This window comes from Sturnus vulgaris, chromosome 12, assembly GCF_052056855.1.
Source record: "Sturnus vulgaris isolate bStuVul1 chromosome 12, bStuVul1.hap1, whole genome shotgun sequence".
NCBI classification, from domain to species: domain Eukaryota; kingdom Metazoa; phylum Chordata; class Aves; order Passeriformes; family Sturnidae; genus Sturnus; species Sturnus vulgaris.
In genome coordinates, this window is record NC_142254.1 from 20,629,511 (window position 1) to 20,650,574 (window position 21,064).

General features: G+C 57.9%; 3 protein-coding genes across 5 annotated transcripts in view; 1 reads left to right on the forward strand and 2 right to left on the reverse strand.

Annotated features, from left to right (window-relative positions):
• Positions 1 to 7: 7 nt before the first annotated feature.
• On the reverse strand, positions 8 to 4,053 carry VPS9D1 (VPS9 domain containing 1). Its single transcript, XM_088172145.1, has 15 exons — positions 3,902 to 4,053; positions 3,414 to 3,486; positions 3,229 to 3,321; positions 2,967 to 3,129; positions 2,555 to 2,666; positions 2,356 to 2,418; positions 2,144 to 2,196; positions 1,977 to 2,064; positions 1,776 to 1,861; positions 1,226 to 1,686; positions 986 to 1,115; positions 715 to 908; positions 558 to 639; positions 311 to 415; positions 8 to 119 (listed from the first exon to the last, which is right to left on the reverse strand). Exons 1-15 carry the CDS (start codon positions 4,016 to 4,018, stop codon positions 44 to 46), a joined length of 1,896 nt encoding a protein of 631 aa, XP_088028271.1. The 5' UTR covers positions 4,019 to 4,053; the 3' UTR covers positions 8 to 43.
• An 87-nt stretch (positions 4,054 to 4,140) lies between these two features.
• On the forward strand, positions 4,141 to 11,905 carry ZNF276 (zinc finger protein 276). Its single transcript, XM_088172151.1, has 11 exons — positions 4,141 to 4,301; positions 5,540 to 5,849; positions 5,961 to 6,013; positions 6,595 to 7,095; positions 7,882 to 7,960; positions 9,026 to 9,106; positions 9,386 to 9,496; positions 9,571 to 9,646; positions 10,011 to 10,128; positions 10,375 to 10,474; positions 11,116 to 11,905. The coding sequence occupies exons 1-11, from the start codon at positions 4,157 to 4,159 to the stop codon at positions 11,399 to 11,401; spliced, it is 1,860 nt and encodes a 619-aa protein (XP_088028277.1). The 5' UTR covers positions 4,141 to 4,156; the 3' UTR covers positions 11,402 to 11,905.
• FANCA (FA complementation group A) overlaps positions 11,820 to 21,064 on the reverse strand; it is a 32,355-nt gene continuing 23,110 nt past the window's right edge. The window contains exons 30-43 of one of the 3 annotated variants that reach the window (XM_088172150.1): positions 20,660 to 20,788; positions 20,137 to 20,203; positions 19,748 to 19,914; positions 19,363 to 19,468; positions 18,456 to 18,515; positions 18,018 to 18,122; positions 17,263 to 17,375; positions 16,415 to 16,556; positions 15,324 to 15,386; positions 14,047 to 14,152; positions 13,605 to 13,680; positions 13,121 to 13,262; positions 12,508 to 12,597; positions 11,820 to 12,076 (exon numbers count right to left, since the gene is read on the reverse strand). In XM_088172150.1, coding sequence (XP_088028276.1) covers positions 11,969 to 12,076; positions 12,508 to 12,597; positions 13,121 to 13,262; positions 13,605 to 13,680; positions 14,047 to 14,152; positions 15,324 to 15,386; positions 16,415 to 16,556; positions 17,263 to 17,375; positions 18,018 to 18,122; positions 18,456 to 18,515; positions 19,363 to 19,468; positions 19,748 to 19,914; positions 20,137 to 20,203; positions 20,660 to 20,788 — 1,474 coding nt within the window. In that variant the 3' untranslated portion in view covers positions 11,820 to 11,968. Of the gene's footprint in view, positions 12,077 to 12,507; positions 12,598 to 13,120; positions 13,263 to 13,604; positions 13,681 to 14,046; positions 14,153 to 15,323; positions 15,387 to 16,114; positions 16,557 to 17,262; positions 17,376 to 18,017; positions 18,123 to 18,455; positions 18,516 to 19,362; positions 19,469 to 19,747; positions 19,915 to 20,136; positions 20,204 to 20,659; positions 20,789 to 21,064 lie in introns of those variants that run through there. The other 2 variants (XM_088172148.1, XM_088172149.1) reach the window with 2 other exon arrangements.

The following is a 21,064-nucleotide window of genomic DNA, read 5'->3' on the forward strand; positions in this document are numbered from 1 at the left end:
TCAGCACCTGCCCGGGGTGTGGGGGTCCCGCGCCGCCCCCTCCTCACTGCAGGGACTCCACGTAGGACAGGGCGCTCTGCAGGGACGTCAGGCAGTACCCCTCCTCCCCGATCAGGTACCTGTCACACCCGTCACACTGTCACCAACGCGACACCACCACGGGCACCACACCAGCACCGCACCATCATGGCTGGGACACTGCCACGACCAGGACACCATCACATCCACCAGCTCTGACAGCCCTGTCCCAGAGAGGTGACGGTGTCCTGAGCCCAGGGGTGCCCGCATGGCCCAGCACCCTGGCACGTACCCTTCATGGATGAACTCTTCCAGGGCGGCACACTCAGAGAGCAGCTGGGGCAGCCCCGTCTGCAGCACCACGTAGGACAGGATGGGCAGCAGGTCGTCTGCCCCGCTGTGACAACAGGGGCCATCAGCCATGGTGGCCACAGGGATTGTGCCCCAACAGCATACTGGCCACATGAGCCCTTGGCCCCAAACTCCTCACACTTTCCATCCTGCTTGGTGAGGCCGAGGAACATTGTTCCTGTACTCACATGGCAGCTGTGGCGAGGCTCCGGGTGTCCCGGGTGCCGCAGTATTCCTCAGCACACTCGCAGATGCCGCGCAGGGCTCGCACTGCGGCACAGGGTCAGGGGTTTCAGGGTCATGGCCACCCCTGGGCCCCTGCCCAACGTCCCTATCGCCACTCACCGATGCACTCCAGCTTCCTGCGGGGACAGGTCTCCAGAGGGATGAGACGCAGGTCCTGCACGGCCGAGGCGTACGCGGGGCGCCCGGGGCCGGGCGGGAAGAGGCGTGAGGCCAGCCCCATGTCGGCAGGGCTGGCGTGACGGTGCCGCTCCATGCTGCGTGCCAGGGCCGCCTCACGGGGCTGCTGCACGGTCCTGTGGGCAAGGAGGTGATGGGGGGGTGCCAGGAAGGGGTCAGCAGGTCTTGGACCATCCAAAGAGGGTCATGGTACCTGTAGAGGGCCAGGAGCGGGGCCCAGAGTGGGGGGAAGAAAGCCTCCTCCAGGCAGGCCAGGCACTGGTCCTTGCCGGCGGCAGTGCCAAGACCCTCGAAGGCCAGCAGAGTCAGAGCCAGAAGCCTGTCTGGGGAGGGCGAGTCACACAGCACGCTGGGACCCCCATCCTGCCCACCCTGTGCCCCGAGTCACAACAGGGCGCAAGAGAGCCCCCCCAGTCCCTCAGCTGTCCCTCACCAATGGCGTTGTGGATGTCCCTCACGATGCCCTTCAGCAGCTCCGGCAGCGCTGTGTCCTGCCCAGAGCTGGCCGAGGGCTCTGTGGGGGCCCAGCCCTCGGGGGATGCCAGGAACCGCTCCAGGTCCTCGAAGGAGCTTTCGCGGGGGGTCTCGGGGGGCTCTGTGGGCCCTGGGGTGCTGCTGTCAGCAAGGGGGGTGCTGGACTGGCTGTGCCGCAGCGCGGTCGGGCCGTGCTCGGGCACCGAGAACATGCAGTGCAGGCTGCGGGACGCTCGGAGCCGGCGGCCCCCCGGCTCGGCGGGCAGCGAGGAGCCCCCCGTGTCCAGAGACAGGAAGGACAGAGCCGAGGGAGAGGCGGGGGAGGCGTCGGCGGGACCGCGGCTGACGGCGGGGTAGAGGCGGGCGTACACGGCACACTGCAGCCGCCGCAGCAGCTGCGTGATGGGGTGCTCGGGGCAGCTGTGGGCAGAGGGATGGCGTGGGCAGGGGGCATCGGCAGCAGCCCCAGCCCCCTCGCTCTGGCAGGGCCGTGCCCACCCCAGCAGTACCTCAGGAGGCAAGAGAAGAGCCCTGACACCACTGAGAGATCCGCTGGGCTCCGCTTTAGCTGTGCCTTCCATTGCCTTGGCCAGTCCTGGGGAGTGTCCAGAGTTGGTCATGGGGATGGTGCAGCACCCTGCCCCATGGCACAGCCTCTTGCCCCATGGCACAGCCCCCAGCCCTGTCAGCAGCCCCTTGCACACACTCACATGGTCCTGCTCGTACTCAAGGATGGCAGCATAGAGTGCTCTCTGCTCCTGCTCCTCGGGGGTGAGTGCCACGCTGCTGGAGAACCTCCTGGGGACAGCCCAGGCCAGTGAGGGCACTGCTGGGTGTCCCCACAGCCCGAGGTCCCTGCAGTCACATCCCCACTCACCGGTTGGCCGCCTCCTGCAGCCGCAGCCGCCGCTCTTCCATCTTGCGCTGCAGCTGGTCCAGGTATTGTTAAGGGTCCAGAGCCAGCACTGTGTTCACCAAATGCCCTTCACCCTCCTCCATCCCCCAGCTGGGACCCCAAAGGCCTGTGTGGGGTTGGTGACACCCAGGACAGGGCAGAGGCTCTTGCAGCAATCCCACTGGGAAGGATACAGTCTCCTCTCGGGCCTTGGCAATCACCAGGTTCTCCATCATCTGCCGCTGCAGGGACAGCGTCTGCAGAATAGGAGAGTTGGGAAGACCCACCACACCCCATGGCCACCAGTGGGGAGCAGGGGTCCCCCAGGGACCCTCTCCCTGCCTGGCTGCCTGTTCCATCCGGCTCCCAGCTCCTCCCCAGCTCCCCACTTGCCAGCGATGTTTTCTGCACGGCCTGGTTTGGGTTCAGCCGCGCCACCCGCGCCTCGTACGCTGCCTTCAGCTTCTGGTTCTGCAGGGAGGCCTCCTCCAGCGGGGTCAGCTCTCTGTAGGAACAGCCTCAGCACTCACCACAGGGCACAGGACACGTGCCAGGACCACATCCTGTTCCTTGACCCCTCCCAGGCGGATATGGGGCCACCAACCATAGCTGTTGCAGCTCTTGTCAGACCCCATGTCCCAAATCCCTCGTGTTTGAACCCTCCATGTCCTACCCGGTATGTTCGAGCCTCCTATATGCCAGCCCCTGTATCCCAGTCCACATCAGACCCCATGCTCCACCACTCTCTGTCTCAGCCCCATGTCCCAGTCCCCTGTCCCAGCTCCCACATCCAAGCGCCTCGTACTTCCGTGCACTCTGTGCCTCAGCGATCTGCAGCTTCTGGAAGATCTCTGGGGGCAGGAATGGTGAGAGCTTCCCCCCCTCGTCCGAGCAGACCCGGCGGTGCCTGGGGAGGGGCGCAGGGCCCCCGCCGCGCTCCTGTGCAGCCGGTTTCACCTGGGCTTTCCCTGGGGAGGGCGGCAGGACAGGTCGGCTGTGCCTCACCACCAGCCTGGCCCTGTGGGGGCACCCAGCTCCCTAGAATGAGACCCCCACCCCTCGCTCACCCAGCGCGGCTGCGATGGATTTGACCCTCTCCAGGCACTGCTCCGCCAGCTTCAGCAGTTTGGGGGTGTCAGGGGTGACCCCCTCGCTGTTCTCTGTGGGGAGGGTGTGTTGAGGTCACTGCAGGACTTCTACCGACCGCCTTGCTTCCGCGGGGGGGGGGGACAAGGGATCGGTCCTGCCTTACCTGTGCCTGCCGCCTCCTCCTGCAGGGCCTGGGCGATGAGGGTGATGCTCTTCAGGTACTCCACGTAGGCATCCTGCCAAAGTGGGGGCTGAGCAGGGACCCCGGAGCTCGGGAACCCCCGCGGCCTCGGGGGAACGCAGCTCTGGGTCCGAACGGGAGACGGGAAGAGCTCAGGGATGTGAGGGTAGCCCAGAGGTGCTGGGTCAGACCGGGGATGCAGCTCCGGGATGCGGATGAGCCCCGGGATGCAGGATGAGACCGGGGATGCTGGGGGGGGAGGCCGGGGAACGAAATCGGGGATGCGGGAGGAGCCCAGGGATACGGGAGGAGGCCAGGGATGCGGGGAGAGCCCAGAGATAAAGGATGAAGCGGGTGATGCAGCCTCGAGGATGGGGATTGAGCCCAGAGATGTAGGGAGAGCCCCGGGGGTGCAATCCCGGGTCTGCAGCTGAACCCAGGGGTCCCTCCCCGGCCATCCCCGCGCTCACCCTTGTCCTCCCGACGCTGTCCATGCCCAGGGCACCGCTGGCCGCCCTCATGGCTCCCTGCAGCCCGCGGCCCCCCCGGCCCGGCGCGGGCCCCTCGCCGCCCCCCGGCGCGGCCATGGCCGCGGGGCCGCCCGGAACGGCGCTCTGGGGGCCGCGGGCCCGGCCGGAGCGCGGTGGGACGGACCGGGCGCGGCGGGTCCCCCCGGCCGGCGGGGGCGCTGCGGGCGGGCGGAGCCGCCGGGCCCGGCGGGGACGATGAAGCGCGATCGGCGCGGGCGGTTCCTGGCGGCCCCGGGCGGCCCCCGGGCCCCCCCCGCGCCCCGCCGGACCCCCGGCACGGCCGCCCGCGGCACCGAGCCCGCCGAGCCCCCCGCGGCCGCCGCCTGCGCACCGGAGGCAGGTGAGGCCCGAGCGCGGGGACCGGGGCGGGGGGAGCGGGGGCACGGCCGGAGTCGCTGCCTCGGGGCTGGAGCAGCTGCGGGGACACCGGCGGGACCGGGCGCCACCGGGACGGGCTGCGAGCACCTGGTACGGGCGAGCCCTCGGTATGGCGGGGCTCCCTCCGTGCTGCCGGGGTCAGAACCCCCGTCCCGGGGGTCGGTGCCGAGAGGGCGGCACGGCAGAATTTGCCTGTTTGTGTGGAGTTTCTTACCTCCTGAAACACCGGACATGCCGGTGCCGGTAATTGGGCACATGGGGAAGGGAGAGCGGGGGAACCACCCGCTGTCTCGGGTTGCTCGGCCGCTACCTGCTCCGGTTTGGGGGTGACCGGGACCCTCCCTCCATCACGGTGTGAGTGTGGTCGGGACACTCCCGCCGTCTAGTTTGGGGTTTGGGGGTGACCGGGACCCTCCCGCCATCCCGGTTTTGGGCTGATATTCGGGTGTGTTGCAGCTGGGGCGGGAGATAAGCGGGATCTCCAACGGCTCCGCTGGGTGCTGTGACAGCGGCGCTGCCCGAGGACAGCGGGTGGCACACGGGGCACTCACAAACGGGGCGTTCAGCCCCCCAAAACACTCCCCGAGGAGGTGCTGCCCTGTCCCACCACTGTCACCACCCCCGCGGGTTGTGGGGAGACCCCCATCGCTCCCAAAGCCACCCAGGTGGTCCCGGCAGGGGAGCCCGCTCCCGCCACAGGGTTCGGAGCACGGCCGGGTTGGGGCTGTGCTGTGCTCAGGGTTCCCTTCACACTGTAGGGAGGGATGGAGATTATTCCACAGAGTGGGAATGCTGCGGGTCAGTGAGCTGGGTGACACTTTGCATCCTGCCCCGCTATTCCGGGTCAGGAGCTGCCTCGCTCCAGGGCACTACTGGGGAGCTGAGGAATGGGTGAGCCTGCACTGGGGCAGCCAAGGGTCACAATGCCAGGTGTAAATACTTGAGAGATAAAAGGTGTTAAAACCAAGGGATGGCTTTAGCAGAGTCCTGGGAACTCTGTGCAGAGGAGGCTCTGCCACTGGGACAGTGGGGCCAGAAGGGATGATTTTAGGTCAGCTAGCGTCAGAAGGGTGTTTTCCTGCCTGGATTTTCTTTTAGCTGAAGGCTGGGCTAAGGAGGTAGCTGGGATGAAGGGGAGGGGAACACCTTAGGGTGCATCAGTGCCATCCCTCGGCAGCTGCGTTCGTTCCTCCTCGGCAGGAATCAGCAGAGCGCTGAGCACCGGCTACTGCCGCCTGTGCCACGGCAAGTTCTCCTCGCGAAGCCTGCGCAATGCCTTCGGGAAGGTGCCCGTGCTGGGGGAGAACTCGGAGAAGCAGCGGCGGGTGGACCAGGTGTTCTTCGCCGACTTCCAGCGCCTGGTGGGCGTGGCGGTGCGGCAGGACCCCGCGCTGCCACAGTTCGTCTGCAAGAAATGCCATGCCCAGTTCTACAAGTGCCGCAGCGTCCTCCGCACCTTCATCCAGAGGGTGAATGCCTCGCCCACGGGCCACGCCAAGTCCAAAGGAAAGTACGTGGCCTTTCTTGCCTCCCGGCGGCAGCGCCGTGCCGGGTTGTTGTGTGTTGCCATACGGTCCTTCTGTGACCCCCAAATCCCACTGTGCCGCTCTGGTTTTTGCAGGAGCAGCGGGGTCCAGGCGCAGCCGGGTATGGAAGGAGGTGCCTCCTGCCTGGGTGAGTGCCCAATCCCCTTTTCCTTCTGCCACACCACCAGCTGGGGTTCATGGGTGATGAGAAATTACCAAATCCAGAGGGGTTCTGGTGGTCTTCAACACAGCTGGTTATGGTTCTCCTTCCTCTCTCCGACTTCCCAGGAGAATCTTGACCTTCCTGAGCTGGGCCAAACAGGCAGAGGCTCACCTGGGGGTGGGAAGAGAAGAGCAGGCAGAGCAGATTTAGGTGCCAGTGCTGTTGGACACTAGGGACAACTGGAAATACCCTTTCAGCTGTGAATGATGGAGGGAGGTGGTGGAGCCTCTGTCCCTGGAGGTGTTTAAGGAAAGACCGGACATGACACTCAGTGCTCTGGTCTGGCTATTAGGTGGTGTTTGGTCATGGGTCACACACAGTGATCTCAGAGGCTGTTTCCAACCTCAGTGGATCCTGGCAGGCGCTGGCACTGCTCCACTCCAGCCCTTTTGGTATGCCCTCAGAGACAGCCCTGGGGGGAGCAGATCCACATCCCTGTCCCCTCCGTGTCCCCTCCATGTCCCCTCCGTGCCCAGGCCTGACTGTGCTGCCTCTCCCCTGGCCAGTTGACCTGATCACGTCGAGCCCGCAGTGCCTGCACAGCCTGGTGACGTGGACGCACGCCCATGCCGGGAGCTGCGCCTCGGTGCCCGGGCTGCGCAGCGTGCTCTCCTCCGAGTACTGCGGCATCATCCGCGCCGTCTGGGGCTGCGGCGACGGCCACGACTACGTCATGGACACGGACTCGGACTGCAGCTCCCTGCTGCTGGACAACGCCCTGTCCGTCAAACGGGAGTGGAGCAAGGGCGCGGCACAGCAGCGCTTGACTGACAACGGGGCCGGGGCAGACGATACCGAGGCTGTTCCTGCTCCCAAAGCCCAGCCTGCTCCAGTAAGGACAGCTCCTTGCCAGCAGCCTGCCAACAAAGGGACCACGGTGGTGCCACTGAATGTGGAGAATGAGCCACCACAGGACAGGGATCCCTCTCCCTCGCAGCTGGACAGCGCGGCCTCTGTCCGGGAGCAGGCCCTGCCACAGCCTGTCTCCCCACTGAGCACTGCCACAGGTAAGGGATTTGCTTCCTGATCTCCCTCCCAGCCTCAGGGGATGGACAGGGAGCTGGAGAGGTGGCCCAGGAAGCAACAAGGGGCTGGGCCCTCTCCTTGGAGACTGACAAGGAGGGTGCAGATCCTTCTGGGAAGTTCTCAGAGATTGGCCTCTGATCTGGGATGAGGAGACTGAGCTGTGCAGAAGGGTCAGGGGAACACAAGGTCATACTCCTGGCCCTGTGTGTTGTTCCCCTTCTAAAAGAGGGTAGACCCTGCTGCCAGGCTCTTCCTGGGGATATGGAATGGTCACTGGTTCCTCAGTACCATGTTTGGCAGATGTTTCTTTTGGCACAACCCTAAAGCTGGGCTTCCCTGCTGCTCAGCAGCTGATGCTGAATCCCAGGAGGCCCTTTTGTCCCTAAAGGAAGACTGCTGGGTGGATTTGGGCTGGGTGCACTGCCCCATGCCCCATTTCCAGAAGTGAGGAATTAACACCCATTTTGAGTTCCAGAAGTGGGGCTGTGTTTAGCTCCAGCACGCACAGGAGATGTCTGCTGCTGGACACAAGAATGGTGGCTGGGACTTGCCTGGGGACAAGTCTTTCAGTTACAGCTGTCACAGGAGGAACCAAAAGCTGCTCCTGGGAGCTGCAGGGTCAGGGTGGAGCACAGGGAGAGCCGTTTCTGGGCAGATGGCACAGTTTGGTTTAAACAATCACTGACTGCCATGGAGCACGTGTTCCCCTGGAGCCGTGGGTCTGCTGCTTTTCCTTGTAACGCACCGTGTTCTCCTTCATTCCCTAGGACAGTTGAGTGGGAAGCAGGTTCTGTCTGCAACGTCGGATGAGCGGGTAAAAGACGAGTTCAGTGACCTTTCTGAGGGGTGAGAGAAGAGTGGGTTTAAAATAGCCTAAATGTCTTCTTTGCCAGTGGGAACTCCCCAGCCTGCAGAGCTCTTTCTCCACCAGCGCCGGGGGCTCGGAGCGGCGCCTCTGCTGCAGCCCTCACGTAGCTCATGGCACTGAGGCTCTGAGCTCCCTCCTCTGCTCTGGGGGGTTTGCACACACCTGTGCTCCGTGTTTGTGGGCTGCTTCCAGCAATCCTGGCCCTGTTTTGTCCCCTCTCTGTGCTGGGGAACGAGTCATGCTGGGAGCTGCTGCTCCAGCCCCTCAATCCCTGGGCAGTTCCCTCCATGGCTGGGGCTGGGGGAGAGCCGTGGGAGTGGGGATGCAGGCACGGGGTGGCACGTGGAGAAACCACCCCTTCTGCTCCCAGGGAGAGCCATTACCTGCGAAAGGGGAGCAGGAGGGACCTGGCAGCTCCACAGTCTGTTCTGAGCAAGGATTTGGCTCAGTCCAGCACAGTGTTTGGAATGGGGCTGTAAATACAGGAATGCAGGCGTTCCGAGTCTAAAGGGCCAAGTGCAGAGTGACTGGTGTCAACTGAGCCTGTCAGCTGTCACATGAAAAGGGCCGCAGCAATTTATTGCCTATTTCCTGTCTTCAGGAATTAATTGCTTCTTATGTGGCTTAAGGCCTAAAAGGAGGAAAAAGAAAAATCCAAATGTGGCTGTTACATTTGAGGGGATACAGAATGGCCAGCAGCTTCATTAACCTGCACCAGACAATTATGTGGTATTCTTGCTCCACAAAATTCCTTTTCCCAGTAGAGGAAGTGGCAGCCACATCCCTCACCCATGAATAGATCCTTTCAGTAACAGCCCTGTTTTTGTTCTCCTGACAGTGGTTTGATTATTCTTGCAGAGATTTAGCCCTAAAAGGACCTGATTTGGGTCTTTGCTGCGTTCACCGGCGCTGTGTTTGTGGGGAGGAGAACACGTGGAGCTGTGCTGTGCTGTGGGGGAGATGGATGTGCTGGGAATGGGGAACTGCTGGTGCCGAGGGTCAGCCCAAAGTCACGTCGGTAAAGGGCAACTTCTCTCTCTCAGGGACTTCTTGAGTGACGATGAAAGCGAGAAGAGAAACGTGCAATCTTCAGATGACTCCTTCGAGCCTTACCCCGAGAAGAAGTAAGGGGCTCTCAGGGTGGGTGGGGGGGCTGGTACTCACCACAATGGGGCCACCATGTCTTTCCTTATGGCTCTGTTCCCCACAGAGATGCCCCCAAGCTCCCCACTGGGTTAAACTGTCTGGGCCCTCATCCCCAGCCTGGCACAGCCACAGCCTGGCCCCTGTACCTGGGGCTGTGTGTGCTCCTGCTCTGCAGTCAGGTGTAACAGCTGGGGACGCTTTGTGGGGTCTAAAACCAAGATCAAGTCTTAAACCACTGTCGTTGTTCTTTTTTGGAGGGTTTCTGGCAAGAAAAGCGACAGCAAAGAAGCAAAGAAGGCAGAAGAGCCCAAAATAAGGAAGAAGCCGGGGCCTAAGCCAGGCTGGAAAAAAAAGATCAAATGTGAACGGTAAGGAGGGTCTGTCAAGGCTGGGCTGGGCTGCAGCCCCACACCCACAACACCTCACACATCTCTGCTTGCAGGGAGGAGCTGCCCACCATCTACAAGTGTCCTTACCAGGGCTGCACTGCTGTCTACAGAGGGGCTGATGGCATGAAGGTGAGCTCGGGCTCTGCTCCTGTCCCACGCTGGTGGCTCCCAATACTCTGGAGCCACTTCCATGTGAGCAGAGGATCCCTGATGGGTTCAATTCCCCATTCTGCACTGGAGGAGGCAGTGAGCCACTAAAAGCAGCCTGCTGGAAGTCCTGGCCTCTCCAATGTGTTCTGGCTCTCCCTGTTTCTCCTGTCCTGGAAGCCTGCCTCTGGCTCACAGCAGCCTTTGGAACAGGCTCTACTGTGTCCAGCAAAAGCCCCGGCAGCCAGGGGTAGCTTGGGATGCAAATCCTGGTATTGCACAGGGTGGTCTCGATGTTTGGGGATCCAGGTTGTTCCCTGTCAGCAGCTCTGTCCTTGCTTTGCAGAAACACATCAAAGAGCACCACGAGGAGGTGCGGGAGAGGCCCTGCCCTCATCCTGGCTGCAACAAAGTGTTCATGATCGACAGGTACCTACAGCGGCACGTCAAGCTCATCCACACAGGTGTGTCCCAGCAGCTGGCAGTCACACACACCCAGTGGCCCCTGGCACCCTGTTTGGAGGTGCTGAGGCTCTGGGGGTATAGGGACAGGACTCCCTGTGTCCCTGTGAACATGGAACAAGCTGTTGTGCAGGGGACATGAGGCAGGGGAGGGGTTCAGACTCCTGCAGGGAGTGTGGGCAGCTGTGTGTGTGGGGCACATTCCAGGAACTGGGCAGAATCTGTGACTCTCCTGTTTCCCGTGGCAGAGGTACGGAATTATATCTGTGATGAGTGTGGGCAGACCTTCAAGCAACGCAAACACCTCTCGGTCCATCAGATGCGGCACTCAGGAGCAAAGCCCCTGCAGTAAGTGATTCCAACAGGGATCAGAGGCATCAGTCACTGACCCTGGCACAGCAGCTGTGGGATACAAACCCTGCCTGCAGCTGGCAGCGTCCTGGCTGGATCACTTTAAACTGAATCAGTGAGGAGAGGGTCACAGAGTGTCAGGTCACCTCTGCTATGAGGAAAGGCTCAGAGTGCTGGGTGTGTTCAGCCTGAAGGCTCCAGGGAGGCCTTTGAGCCCCTTGCAGGGCCTAAAGGGGCTCCAGGAGAGCTGGAGAGGGACTTGGAACAAGGTCCTGGAGTAACAGGACAAGGGAGAACGGCTTCCCACTTCCAACGGGCAGGGTTAAATGGGATATTGGAAAGATCCTCTTTCCTGTGAGGGTGGTGAGGCCCTGGCACGGGTTGTAGACTCCCCATCCCTCAAAGTGTTCAAGGCCAAGTTGGATGGGGCTTGGAGCAACCTGGGATAGTGGAAGGTGTCCCTGCCCTTGGCAGGGGGTGGGATGGGATGTGCTTTAAGATCCCTTCCATCCCAAACCACTGCAGGGTTCTGTGATTCAATGAAACGTCCATTCCCAACACCTGCTCCAGCCCCAGCACTGTCCCTGGCTGAGCCAGGCAGCACCAGGCTGGCGCTGAGCCCCCTTTGCCCTTGGCAGGTGTGAGATCTGTGGCTTCCAGTGCCGCCAGCGTGCGTCCCTCAAGTACCACATGACCAAACACAAAGCCGAGGCCGAGCTGGAGTTCGCCTGTGACCAGTGCGGGAAGCGCTTCGAGAAGGCTCACAACCTCAACGTCCACATGTCCATGGTGCACCCTCTGACCCAGACTCAGGACAAAGCCAAGCCGCTGGAGCCAGAGCCCATCCTCCTCCTCACTACTTCAGGGACTGCAGAAGGCCAGGCAGTGAAGCCAGAAGTGACTGCAGAGCCCGAGCCCACCTGAGGGCACGGCCATGAGTTCCCAGCCCAGCCCCATAGAAGCCGTTTGGCAGTGGAGATTTTTAATCTACGTTTTAGTCTCCCAAAGAACTCTGTGGATTTAGCTTCAGCTTGCTCAGAAAAGGCTTGTTCTCATGCAGTGATTTCCATGCTCACGTCTGATTCAGCAGTGTTGTACTAAGAGTGTCTAATCCCAGGGGAGGGGACCCCTTCGTGTCCCCAGCCCCACGCACACGTTGTAGAAACCAAGTTGGCCACAACTGTTCCCTGCCTGCACAGAGGTGCCCCTGGGGGCTCGAGGGGGACAGAGGACAGTGGGACAACTTTAAGGAGACGTTTTGTTTTGGAAAAGAAGAAAAAAAAAATGGAAAAAAAACCCCAACAACATAATTATGAGTCCCAAAGCAAGTCTAAACCGAAAATTTGTAACCTACTTTTTATTGTAACAAGAGCTTCATGGTTATGCTTGTAATAAATTATTTACAAAGTAATTTGAAAAAAAAAATGATGCAGGTGAGAAAGGTAGCTCCTTGTGTTAGGTGTAATGGAGGTGTGGGGCTGAGCCCATTCCTCAGAACAGTTCCAGCTCTTCCTCCAGCTCCATGTCCACAGCAGGCCGTGAGAAGTGCAGAAGGGCGGCTCCCAGCTCTGGATCGAGCTCTTCACAAGTGCTCAGGAGCTGGGGAGAGGGCAGGGAGCCACTTTAGATCTGCTCGTGTTTCCTCAAAGCCCTTTCCAGCAACACCGGAGCATTTTGCTGCCTTGTCAGCCAAGCACAGGCAGAGGAGGGGGAAACTTCCACTCATGCTCGTGGCTGTGCCTCAGAATTCCCTCAGAGCGGGCGGGAACGGCCACACGAGGGCAGGGTGTGATGTGCTGGGAGCGGTGGAGGACGTGGCCATGGCACCGGCTGAGCACCAGGTGTCCCCCTGCAACCAGGTGAGTTATGGAAGCACGGGGCATGGCACAGGTGAGTTATGGAAGCACAGAGCAGGCCCAGGGGGGTCAGGGAAGCACGGGGCATGGCACAGGTACAGGATCAGTGCCTGAAGGAGCCACAGCAGCGCTCCCAGCTCGCACTGGGAGAGAAGGGAGAACACCTGCACGTACCAGCTGTATGTTCCCAAAGCTCTGGGCAGGGCAGTGTGGGATGGCTCCCAGCAGGAACTGCCGGGCTGCAGAGATCAACTCCAAGGGATCCTGCACGACACGGGAGAGAAAGCAAATGGAAGCAAAATGTCACCCTCAGCCCAGTCCCTGCTTCAGAAGGAGAAGCAGGAGCCAAAACCCCACAGGCCAGGCTGTCACTGCTCAGAAGGCAGGGGGGTGTTGGGGGATTTGGGAGCAGCTCTGGCCCCAGGGGATGAGGAACCTGCACAAGCTCCCTCTGCTCTGCACGGGAAGGTGGGAACAAGAAGGATGCTGCAGGGGAAGAGCTAAAGAATAGGATCAGTTACAAGAGGTTTTAAGCTGGAGAGGGGTAGATTTAGACTTGATATTAGGAAGAAATTTTTCTCTGTGAGGGTGGTGAGGCCCTGGCACAGGTTGCCCAGAGAAGCTGTGGAAGTGTCCAGGTTGGACAGGGATTGGAGCAACCTGGGATAATGGGAGGTGTCCCTGACCATGGCAAGAGGTGGAACAGGATGAGGTTTGAAGTGATTTCCAACCCAAACCATTCTGGAAATCTATGATAGGAGGAAAAAGGAGTCCAGGCTTTGCTTACCTGCTCTGTGGAATCTTGATCAGACTGTGGCAGGACTTCCCCTTCCACAAAGAGCTGGAGCAGCTGGATGTACATCTGGAGTGCCACGCTGAGGAAGGTGGGATCCCGCTGGAGCAGCTCCCGGTGGAAGCAGGGGGTGAGGCTGGAGGGGGTCACACATGGGCTCTGTTAGCTCTGGGTCCATGGGACACACACAGGCACAAGGCAAACACATCTGCTGCTCTGATTTGAGTCCCACTGCGTGCAGGGCCACCCCTTGTGCTTGGAGCACAAGGCTGAAGGGAAAGTTCTGGCAAAATTCTTTAGCAAAAGCCACAGGGTTCCTCAAACAACATCGTGCCTGATGAGGTGTTCTGCCCTGCACAGCTCAGGTAACTGTGCTCTCCTACAGGCCAGCAGTGCTGTTACCTCCATGCCAGGTGTTGGGGATGCCAACCATGACCCACATCCCCCTCAGTCCCTGCCCGGCCCAGCAGGGCAGTACCTGTAGAATGCCAGGGGCAGGAGCCGGGTGTGCCGCTCCGAGGCCGCGCTGTGCAGGACACGGCACTTCCCAGGGTCTGCAAGGACAGGGAGAAGAACTGAGCACCTGCAGAGGCCTCACATCACCTTTCATACTCCTGGAGCAGCACAGGGGCTGTAGTTCCCTTCCAGGACACAATAAATACGGGTGCTTGGGGGGGTCGCCAGCAAGAGAAGCAAGTTGTCCCCTCAGGCTTTCTCTGCCAGCAGGAACAACACTGAGCTCAGTCATTCCTGATCATCAGCTGGTTCTGCCATGCTCTGGGATAGAAGCAGGATGTTCTCAGCTTTCACACAAGGGGTTTTTGTGCTGCTTCCAAAGGCCCAGCAGCCCCTTCTCACAGGGACACTCCAAGCCAAGGGATGGGTCACCCCTCCTTCCACCCCTTGGGGCCAGGACTCACCTCTCTCTGCCGAATGGAAGAGAAGTGGCCAGGATGTGCCCCTCTCTTCCAGGCACCGCAGGATCTCCAGGGACCATTCCAGAGATGTCTGAAAATCCACTCCTTCCTGGGTGTCAGAAAGGAGAGGTCTCGTTTCTCTTGGGTTGTGGTTGCATGAAAGCAGAAAGGAGCCCCCACAGGAGACTGCACATGAACTGCTCTGCTAAAGGACCTTAGGAATTCACCCCAAGTCCTTCCCCTCACCAGGCAGCCTGGATTCCCCCAGGGGAATCAGGCACCAGAACAAGGCAGTGTCTTCCTGACCAAACCAGGCCAGCACTGAGAGAGGGGAAAGCTGCATTGTGGAATGGTTTGGGTTGGAAGGGACCTTAAAGATCACCCAATTACACCCCTCTGTCATGGGCAGGACACCTTCCACTAGTCCAGGTTGTTCCAAGCCAAATCCAGCCTGGATTAACCAACAGATCACTGCACATCCTGCACCCACCCCAATGGAGCAGCTTCTGTCCCCTCTAACCTTTCTAGGGACAACATGTCTTGGAATTATTGTGGGGTTTCTTTTTTCATTACTCATTTCACACGGATTAAGCTCCCAGCTCTGTCTCAAGATGTTTTTCTTCTCCCTGGCTCTTCCCCCAGACTCTCCCACGGGCAGACTGAGACCAAATGGTTATTTCTGCCTTGAATCTGCTCCCTGATCCCATCTGTGAGGTGACTCCCCAGATGGCTGCACTTCAAAGCTGAGGTGACAGCAAAGGGACAGAAACAAGCCTTCACAGGCAGCAGGATGCTCAGGGCAGGCAGCTGCTGGAAGCAGCCTGTCATCTCTGCTCCTTCACTAAATAGCATTAAACCATTTGGAAACTAATGTTCCTTCTTCCTGGGCAGCCCTTCTCCTGTGGAGTACCACATTCCAGCCTGAGGAAAAACATCATCTGACAGATGTGAGATGCTGCACAAAATCTGAGTGTGATACGAGGCTCCTGCACTACCTGGGAGGTGTAAAGTCTGAACAGGAAACTGAAAATAGTAAATCATCCAGGAGGAAAAATAAAAGTAGTGAAAGGGGAGATAATGTCAGTGAGAAGAAAACACAGGTTTAATCTGATGGGAACAGAAGGGCTTTCAGCAGGCTTGTCTGGGGTGTTGCTGATCCCTTCCTCCTGACAGAACAAGCTCCCAGCCTTCCCAGTGCTGCTACAAAGCATTTTTGGGCAGCAAACCAAGCTGATCAGACACATTCAGTGTCATGAGAATTCCCTGGGGGCTGAACTCACCTTTGGTGCTATTTTGGCTGAGATGAGATCCAGGAGGGAGAAGAACAGCAGAGCAACAAGGAGCTGCAAGGAAAAGAGGCTGCCTGTTAGTTGTGCCTGTAGTGGTGACTTGGAACTTGTCAGGGAACATAAACATTTCACCAGCTACATTCCCAGACTGGACCTGGATGAACCACAGACAGTTTCACCTGCTGGGACCCCAGTTACCCCCAGCCTTCCCACGGTTCCCATTCCCCCTGGCACTTTCCAGGAATTTAGAGGTGAAAGCTGCAGTTGTGCCAAGTGTACTCAGTGACACCAGGTTCTGACTGGCAGCTCCTGGCTCCAGACCAGTACAAACAATAGAGGAGTCAATCCCACAGGAAGAGGAGCTGCAATAAAACCTCCAGAGTAAACACCAGGCCCAGGTTCCACTTCAGCACTGTCACCTGCGAGCCTCTGGCACAGAGACACTCCCCATGCTGAGCTCTGACCCTGGCTCTTCCCTGGAAAATCAACAGCCAGAACTGCTGGGCAGCAGCCCAGCTTCCTCCTCAGCAGAGCCCTCCAGAGAATTCCCCTTGCACTGAGGTGACAGAGCCATTTCCTGGACCAGACTTGAGAAAACTCTCAGGAAATCTGTCTCTGGGAATCCCAGCACAACTTCCCAGAGCCCTTAAAATGCCTGCACTGCTGTCTCACAATCTTCCTGCATTTCCTTAACTTTCCAGCCAGGTTGCCCAAGCTAAAATCCACAAGGACTGTTGTTGGAGGGAGAGGGAATCCTGGCACACCACAGATGGAGCTCTCTGTCTCTGCAGACTCTCTCCAGCTTCAGTTTATAAAGCAGCTGTTGAACAGCCCTCCCAGACTTCACAGGAGCCAGAGTCTGAGTAAAAGTTAAAGCTTGAAAAGACTTTGCCTTCAGGATAAGGATTTAGCAACTGGCAATTTACAGCCACCTTTTATCAGCTATCCACCAGCAACATTTCCCAACAGGGATTCCCAGGGAGGCAGCACTATCTCAGGACAACTTCTCTCAGTTCAAGACCTCCTATTCCTGGTTTTCAGGTGTAGGGAAGAGCAGACACATAAAATGCACCCAGCCTTGCCTGTTCTGTGCCAGTCCCCAGCCTCTCCAGTGCCTCTCTCCCTCGTCCTCGTGGTGACTGCTGCAGGGTGGCACCATGGAGAAACGCAGCTGAGAGCCAAGGGGGGTCAGAGAGAGGGAAAACTGCTCCTGAACAAAGGAACCTGGGAAACAGAACAAACATGTCAAGGGTTTGGACAGGACAAAGAGGAAAAAGTACTGCTGTGAATGAGGAGGAAACCGGGACTTGGGCAAAGGTGCAAGTTTGTGACTGGGGCAAGAAAATAAATCACTCTCTCCATTTTGTTTTCCCTGTACTTGGATGCTACATGGAGACAGTTGTAAAAAAGCCAAAGTCTAGAAGCAGACAGAAGCATTCTCTAATCTCTTTTATCAGCAGTTGGCCAGGCAATAACTCTACACTACAGAAGCATGTGATTATCACCTGCCATAACCTGCAAGGAGATTCTTACATAAATTCCCAGCTTCTGGAGAAAAGCTGCAGGGCACTGACAGACAATGTAAGGAGGGGTAAAGAAGGAAGCAAGCAGCCAGTGAGCAGCTTCAGGAGCCCAGATTCCCCAAATCCAGGGAGCAAAGGGTGTGGCAGCTCCCAGGAATGACTCAATATCGTGCTAAGGCTTTGCCTAACCAGGACTCTGCCTTCCAGCCTCCTCTGCAGAGATTCCCTTTTTCTTATGGGGAAGCACTCTGACCCACATCACACACAGGGCCAGACTAGATCATTTTATCACGACCCATTTTGAGTTTAAGCTTTACAGAGGAGTCTAGAGCTGTCCTGCAAGCCTCAGTCCATGTGAGTTTTCCATCCTCCAGGACAGCAGCTCCCTGCTCCATCCTCACACACACCTGGTGCTTGAGCCATGCCAGCCCCTCAGTCTGTCCAGTTCTTCTGCAAGTGGAGCCCCAAAGAGTCTCTTCCACTGACAGCAAAGCACTGGCTCCAGCCGTGGCCACCAAAGCTGGGGACAAAGGTGGAAGCCAGCAGCATTAGTGGTGGGTGCTCAGTGTTTGGTTGCAGTCAGGTACAGGCAGGTACTCAGACAAAAGGGTTTTTCCTCTCTCCTTAGTGAAAAAGCCCAAGTTGTACATGGACACATCAGAAATGGGAGAAATTTCACGTCCTGGAAATGCAGAGGGTCACTTGTGACCGTGCTCACACCAGGGTTCCCTGGGACTGCTCTGGCAGGACCAGTCAGAATGAAAGAATTGTTCCACAAAGGTGATGGCCATGCTCAACACATGCACCAAAACGTGTAAAAATCCCTGTGTAAAACTGCACACCAGGAGTTACACACAGGAGAGAGAATACAACCTGGGATTTTGGGAGATTTTGGTTGCCTGTGATGTAACAACCAGCCCACACAGTGACAGACACCAGGACAAACCTCCCAGCTCCCCACTCTGACACAGCCCCTGTGGCAACACCCCAGGGAGCCCAGAGCTGGGATCAGTGACACCAAGGGCCCAAAAACACCCTGCAAATTTCCCAAAGCTTTAAGAGATTCTGTTGAATGTTACAACTCAGATAGTGTTCAACACAAGCTCTCTGAGCTGGTGCTGGATTTGTCCCAAAACCAGAGAAGCAAAATGAGCTCAGTCACCGCTGCAGAGAGGAGCACCACGGGACACTTGGTTTGACACGTGGTCAGAGCCTCGTTGACCCCTTCTGCTGCATCCTCACAGTCCAGGCTGGCACTCAGCAGCCCCTGGAAGAGGACAAATGACAGGATGGCTCCACACATCCATCTCTGCTGCTCCAAGTCCCTGGCTGAGCTGAGCGTGTGTAAAGTAATCAGAGATAACTGTAGGGGTCAGCACGGCTCAGCAAAAGAAACATCTACCAACAGCTTTGCTGCATTGTATGAAAATTCACCCCCACCACCACTTCCTCCTGCTGCTCCCCCTCATTTTCCTGGGTACTGCTCTTCTCAGAATCACATCAAGAGTTCTCAGAAGGAGGGTACAAAGGGGACACCTCGTGTGGCAGGAGGAAAGCTCTGAGCAGGGCCAGGGAGGCAGAGGGACAAAAGCAGCATTACCCTGAAGAAGTGAGCTGTGATGTCGTAGGAGAGTGCATACCCTCTGGAACAGACGTTCTTCTGCAGGAGGACAATAGAGAGGGAAACAAAATCATCATTCCTTCCCTTTGGAATAGGATTTCCTAAAAGCATTTTGGGTGTGTGGCACAAAAACAGCACAGAACCACCCTGTGAATGCTGAGCATCAGCTCAGAGGCAGGAATGAGGTTTCTAGCTGAGGCACTCCCACAGACCTGAGCTGCACAGCCCCTGCAGCCAGGATGAGTCCAGGATGGCAGCAGCAGATGGATTAACAGCCCTGGGGTGAACAGAGGTTTCTGGCTGTGCCTAATATGACACACAGAAGGGCCTGGAAAGGCCAGTCAGGATGAATAAATAGAAATCAGCTCTCCATAGAGCACAAAGCAGTGTCCTGAGGGAGCTGCAAGCCAAATGACCTTCTCCCAGAAAGCTGCAGGGATGTCCCTGGATGTTTCTCAGGAGGATGAGGAGGATCTCACTCCACAGCAAAACAGTTCAAAGCCCTGGCATGACAGAGGGATTGGAGGAGGGCTCATGCTCAGCCCCTTCCAGGCCTCCACGGAAATGCTGGAGGTTTGTCTGGAACTCAATCAAACGAAGTGACTCACAAGGGTTTACCCTTAATAGTGTCAAATGCCACCACAATTCCAAATGAATGAACACAAAAGTCACAGAATCATGGAATGATTTGGGATGGAAGGGACCATGGGCAGGAACACCTTCCATAGACCAGGTTGTTCCAACCTGGCCTTGAAACTTCCAGGGATGGGGCAGCCACAGCTTTTCTGGGTAGTTTGGATGTGATCTCCTTCCCTAAATTCAAATTTAAGGTCTTTCCCTAGAGCATTTACCAATGAGCAATCACCATTTGGCCCACAACACCTACCAGCTCAGAGTTCACAAAACAAAAGAAGTTGTCACAGTCCAAGACTGTTTTGTTCCCTTTCCAACACGAGGTGATCAGGGTGGATGCAGGGAGCCCGACCAGGATCCTTAAGCAGAGAAGAATGAAAATTGAGATTACTGTCAGGGAGAGAATCAGCCTCCCCATGAAGTGGCATCCAGCCTGGCAGAGGTGACTGGTAGCCCAGGATGGCACATGGAAACACAGCTAATTCCAGTGGGTGCCAGGGAATAAGTAACCCTGGCACAGCTGTCCCCACGACATGCAGTGTCACTGCCACTTGCTGTGCAATCCGAGGGGAGGACACTGCACACAGCAGCCTGCCCTGAGCAGCAGTGCTGCTGGAGGCATTCCCAGCTGCTCTCACCTTCTGTGCAGCAGCAGCTCCTGCTGCCTCCACAGCTGCTCTCCCAGAGCAGACCCATGCTGGCTGCCTGTCAGTCTTCCCTGGAGGATCTCAAACAGGAAATGTCTCTGGGCAGCTGGGCAACCAGGAATCAGCTTTGGCCTGCACCTCAGCTCCAGCACCAGCTCCTGAACAGGGTGATGGGGAAACCAGTGAGGGTCACACACTAGCCTGCTCTCAAACTCTCTTTGTTTCTCTGAAGCAACGAGAGATCAACAAGAAAACCTCTCTCAATCCCCACATCTCAGCTCACACGTGAGAGCCAAATGGAGCCTCACTAACAGTGAGGAATGAGGGAATACTTAGGCCAAGTTCAAGGACTAAACATCCACCTCACAGTCTGAAATCACCTGCAGCCTGCAGAGAATCTCGGGGCTGACTGACATCTTCGAGTGGCCACAGCCACCCAGGTCCAGCCTGAAATTAGAGGACACAAGAGGTAACTCACCCTGCTAGCCCAGGGGAAAGCACAGTTCAAATACAGTCAGATGCTTCAGATGAACACAGAGCTCAAGCATTGTGCCTTAAATAAGCTGTAGCTGAGGCAGCAGCTCTCCTCTAACCTCCCTCCTCATTTTCCAGCTCCAGCCACTCCCCCTGGGGCATTGGTGTTTGTCTGGCCACGCGAAGCTGAGTACAAAGTCAACTTTAAAAAGACAGCCAGACTGAGGGCATCTCTGTGGCTGCAGCCCCAGAGCTCTGCCACCTAAAGCGAGATGCTTATGCACAGACTGGTGAGTCACACAGGGCCACCTCCCAGCTCCCCCTTCCAGCCAGACCAGAAGGGAATGGCTTCCCCAGCCCCACAGAGGGGACAAGCTCCCAGTGCACAGCTTCAGGGCCAGCAGAAAGGGAAGTCATGGCACACAATACCTCTGTGAGGAATCCAGGATGGCGTTGATGATGACTCCACATGCCTTCTCCAGGTCTCCATCACAGCCACCAGCAGCAGAAGGTGCAGGGAGGTACCTCTGATAGATGGCCCAGTAATGGAAATCCTGTCTGCAGTATGGAAAAGGAGGAGATGGGGAATCTGTTGGAATGGTGCCCTTCCCTTGATGTAGATGGAGGCTCACACATCAAGAGTGATGACTGATGTGTGCTCAGATAAAAGCACCATGTAAGCACAGACATGAGGAGTCCTCCAGCAGACCCCACCCAGCTCTGGATTCCAGAAACAGGGAGGGTTTGTGACAAGTGGTTTGGAAGGGCTGCACATGCAGGGTGAGCCTCACACAACCATGGGATGGTTTGGGCTGGAAATCACCTTAAATCCCA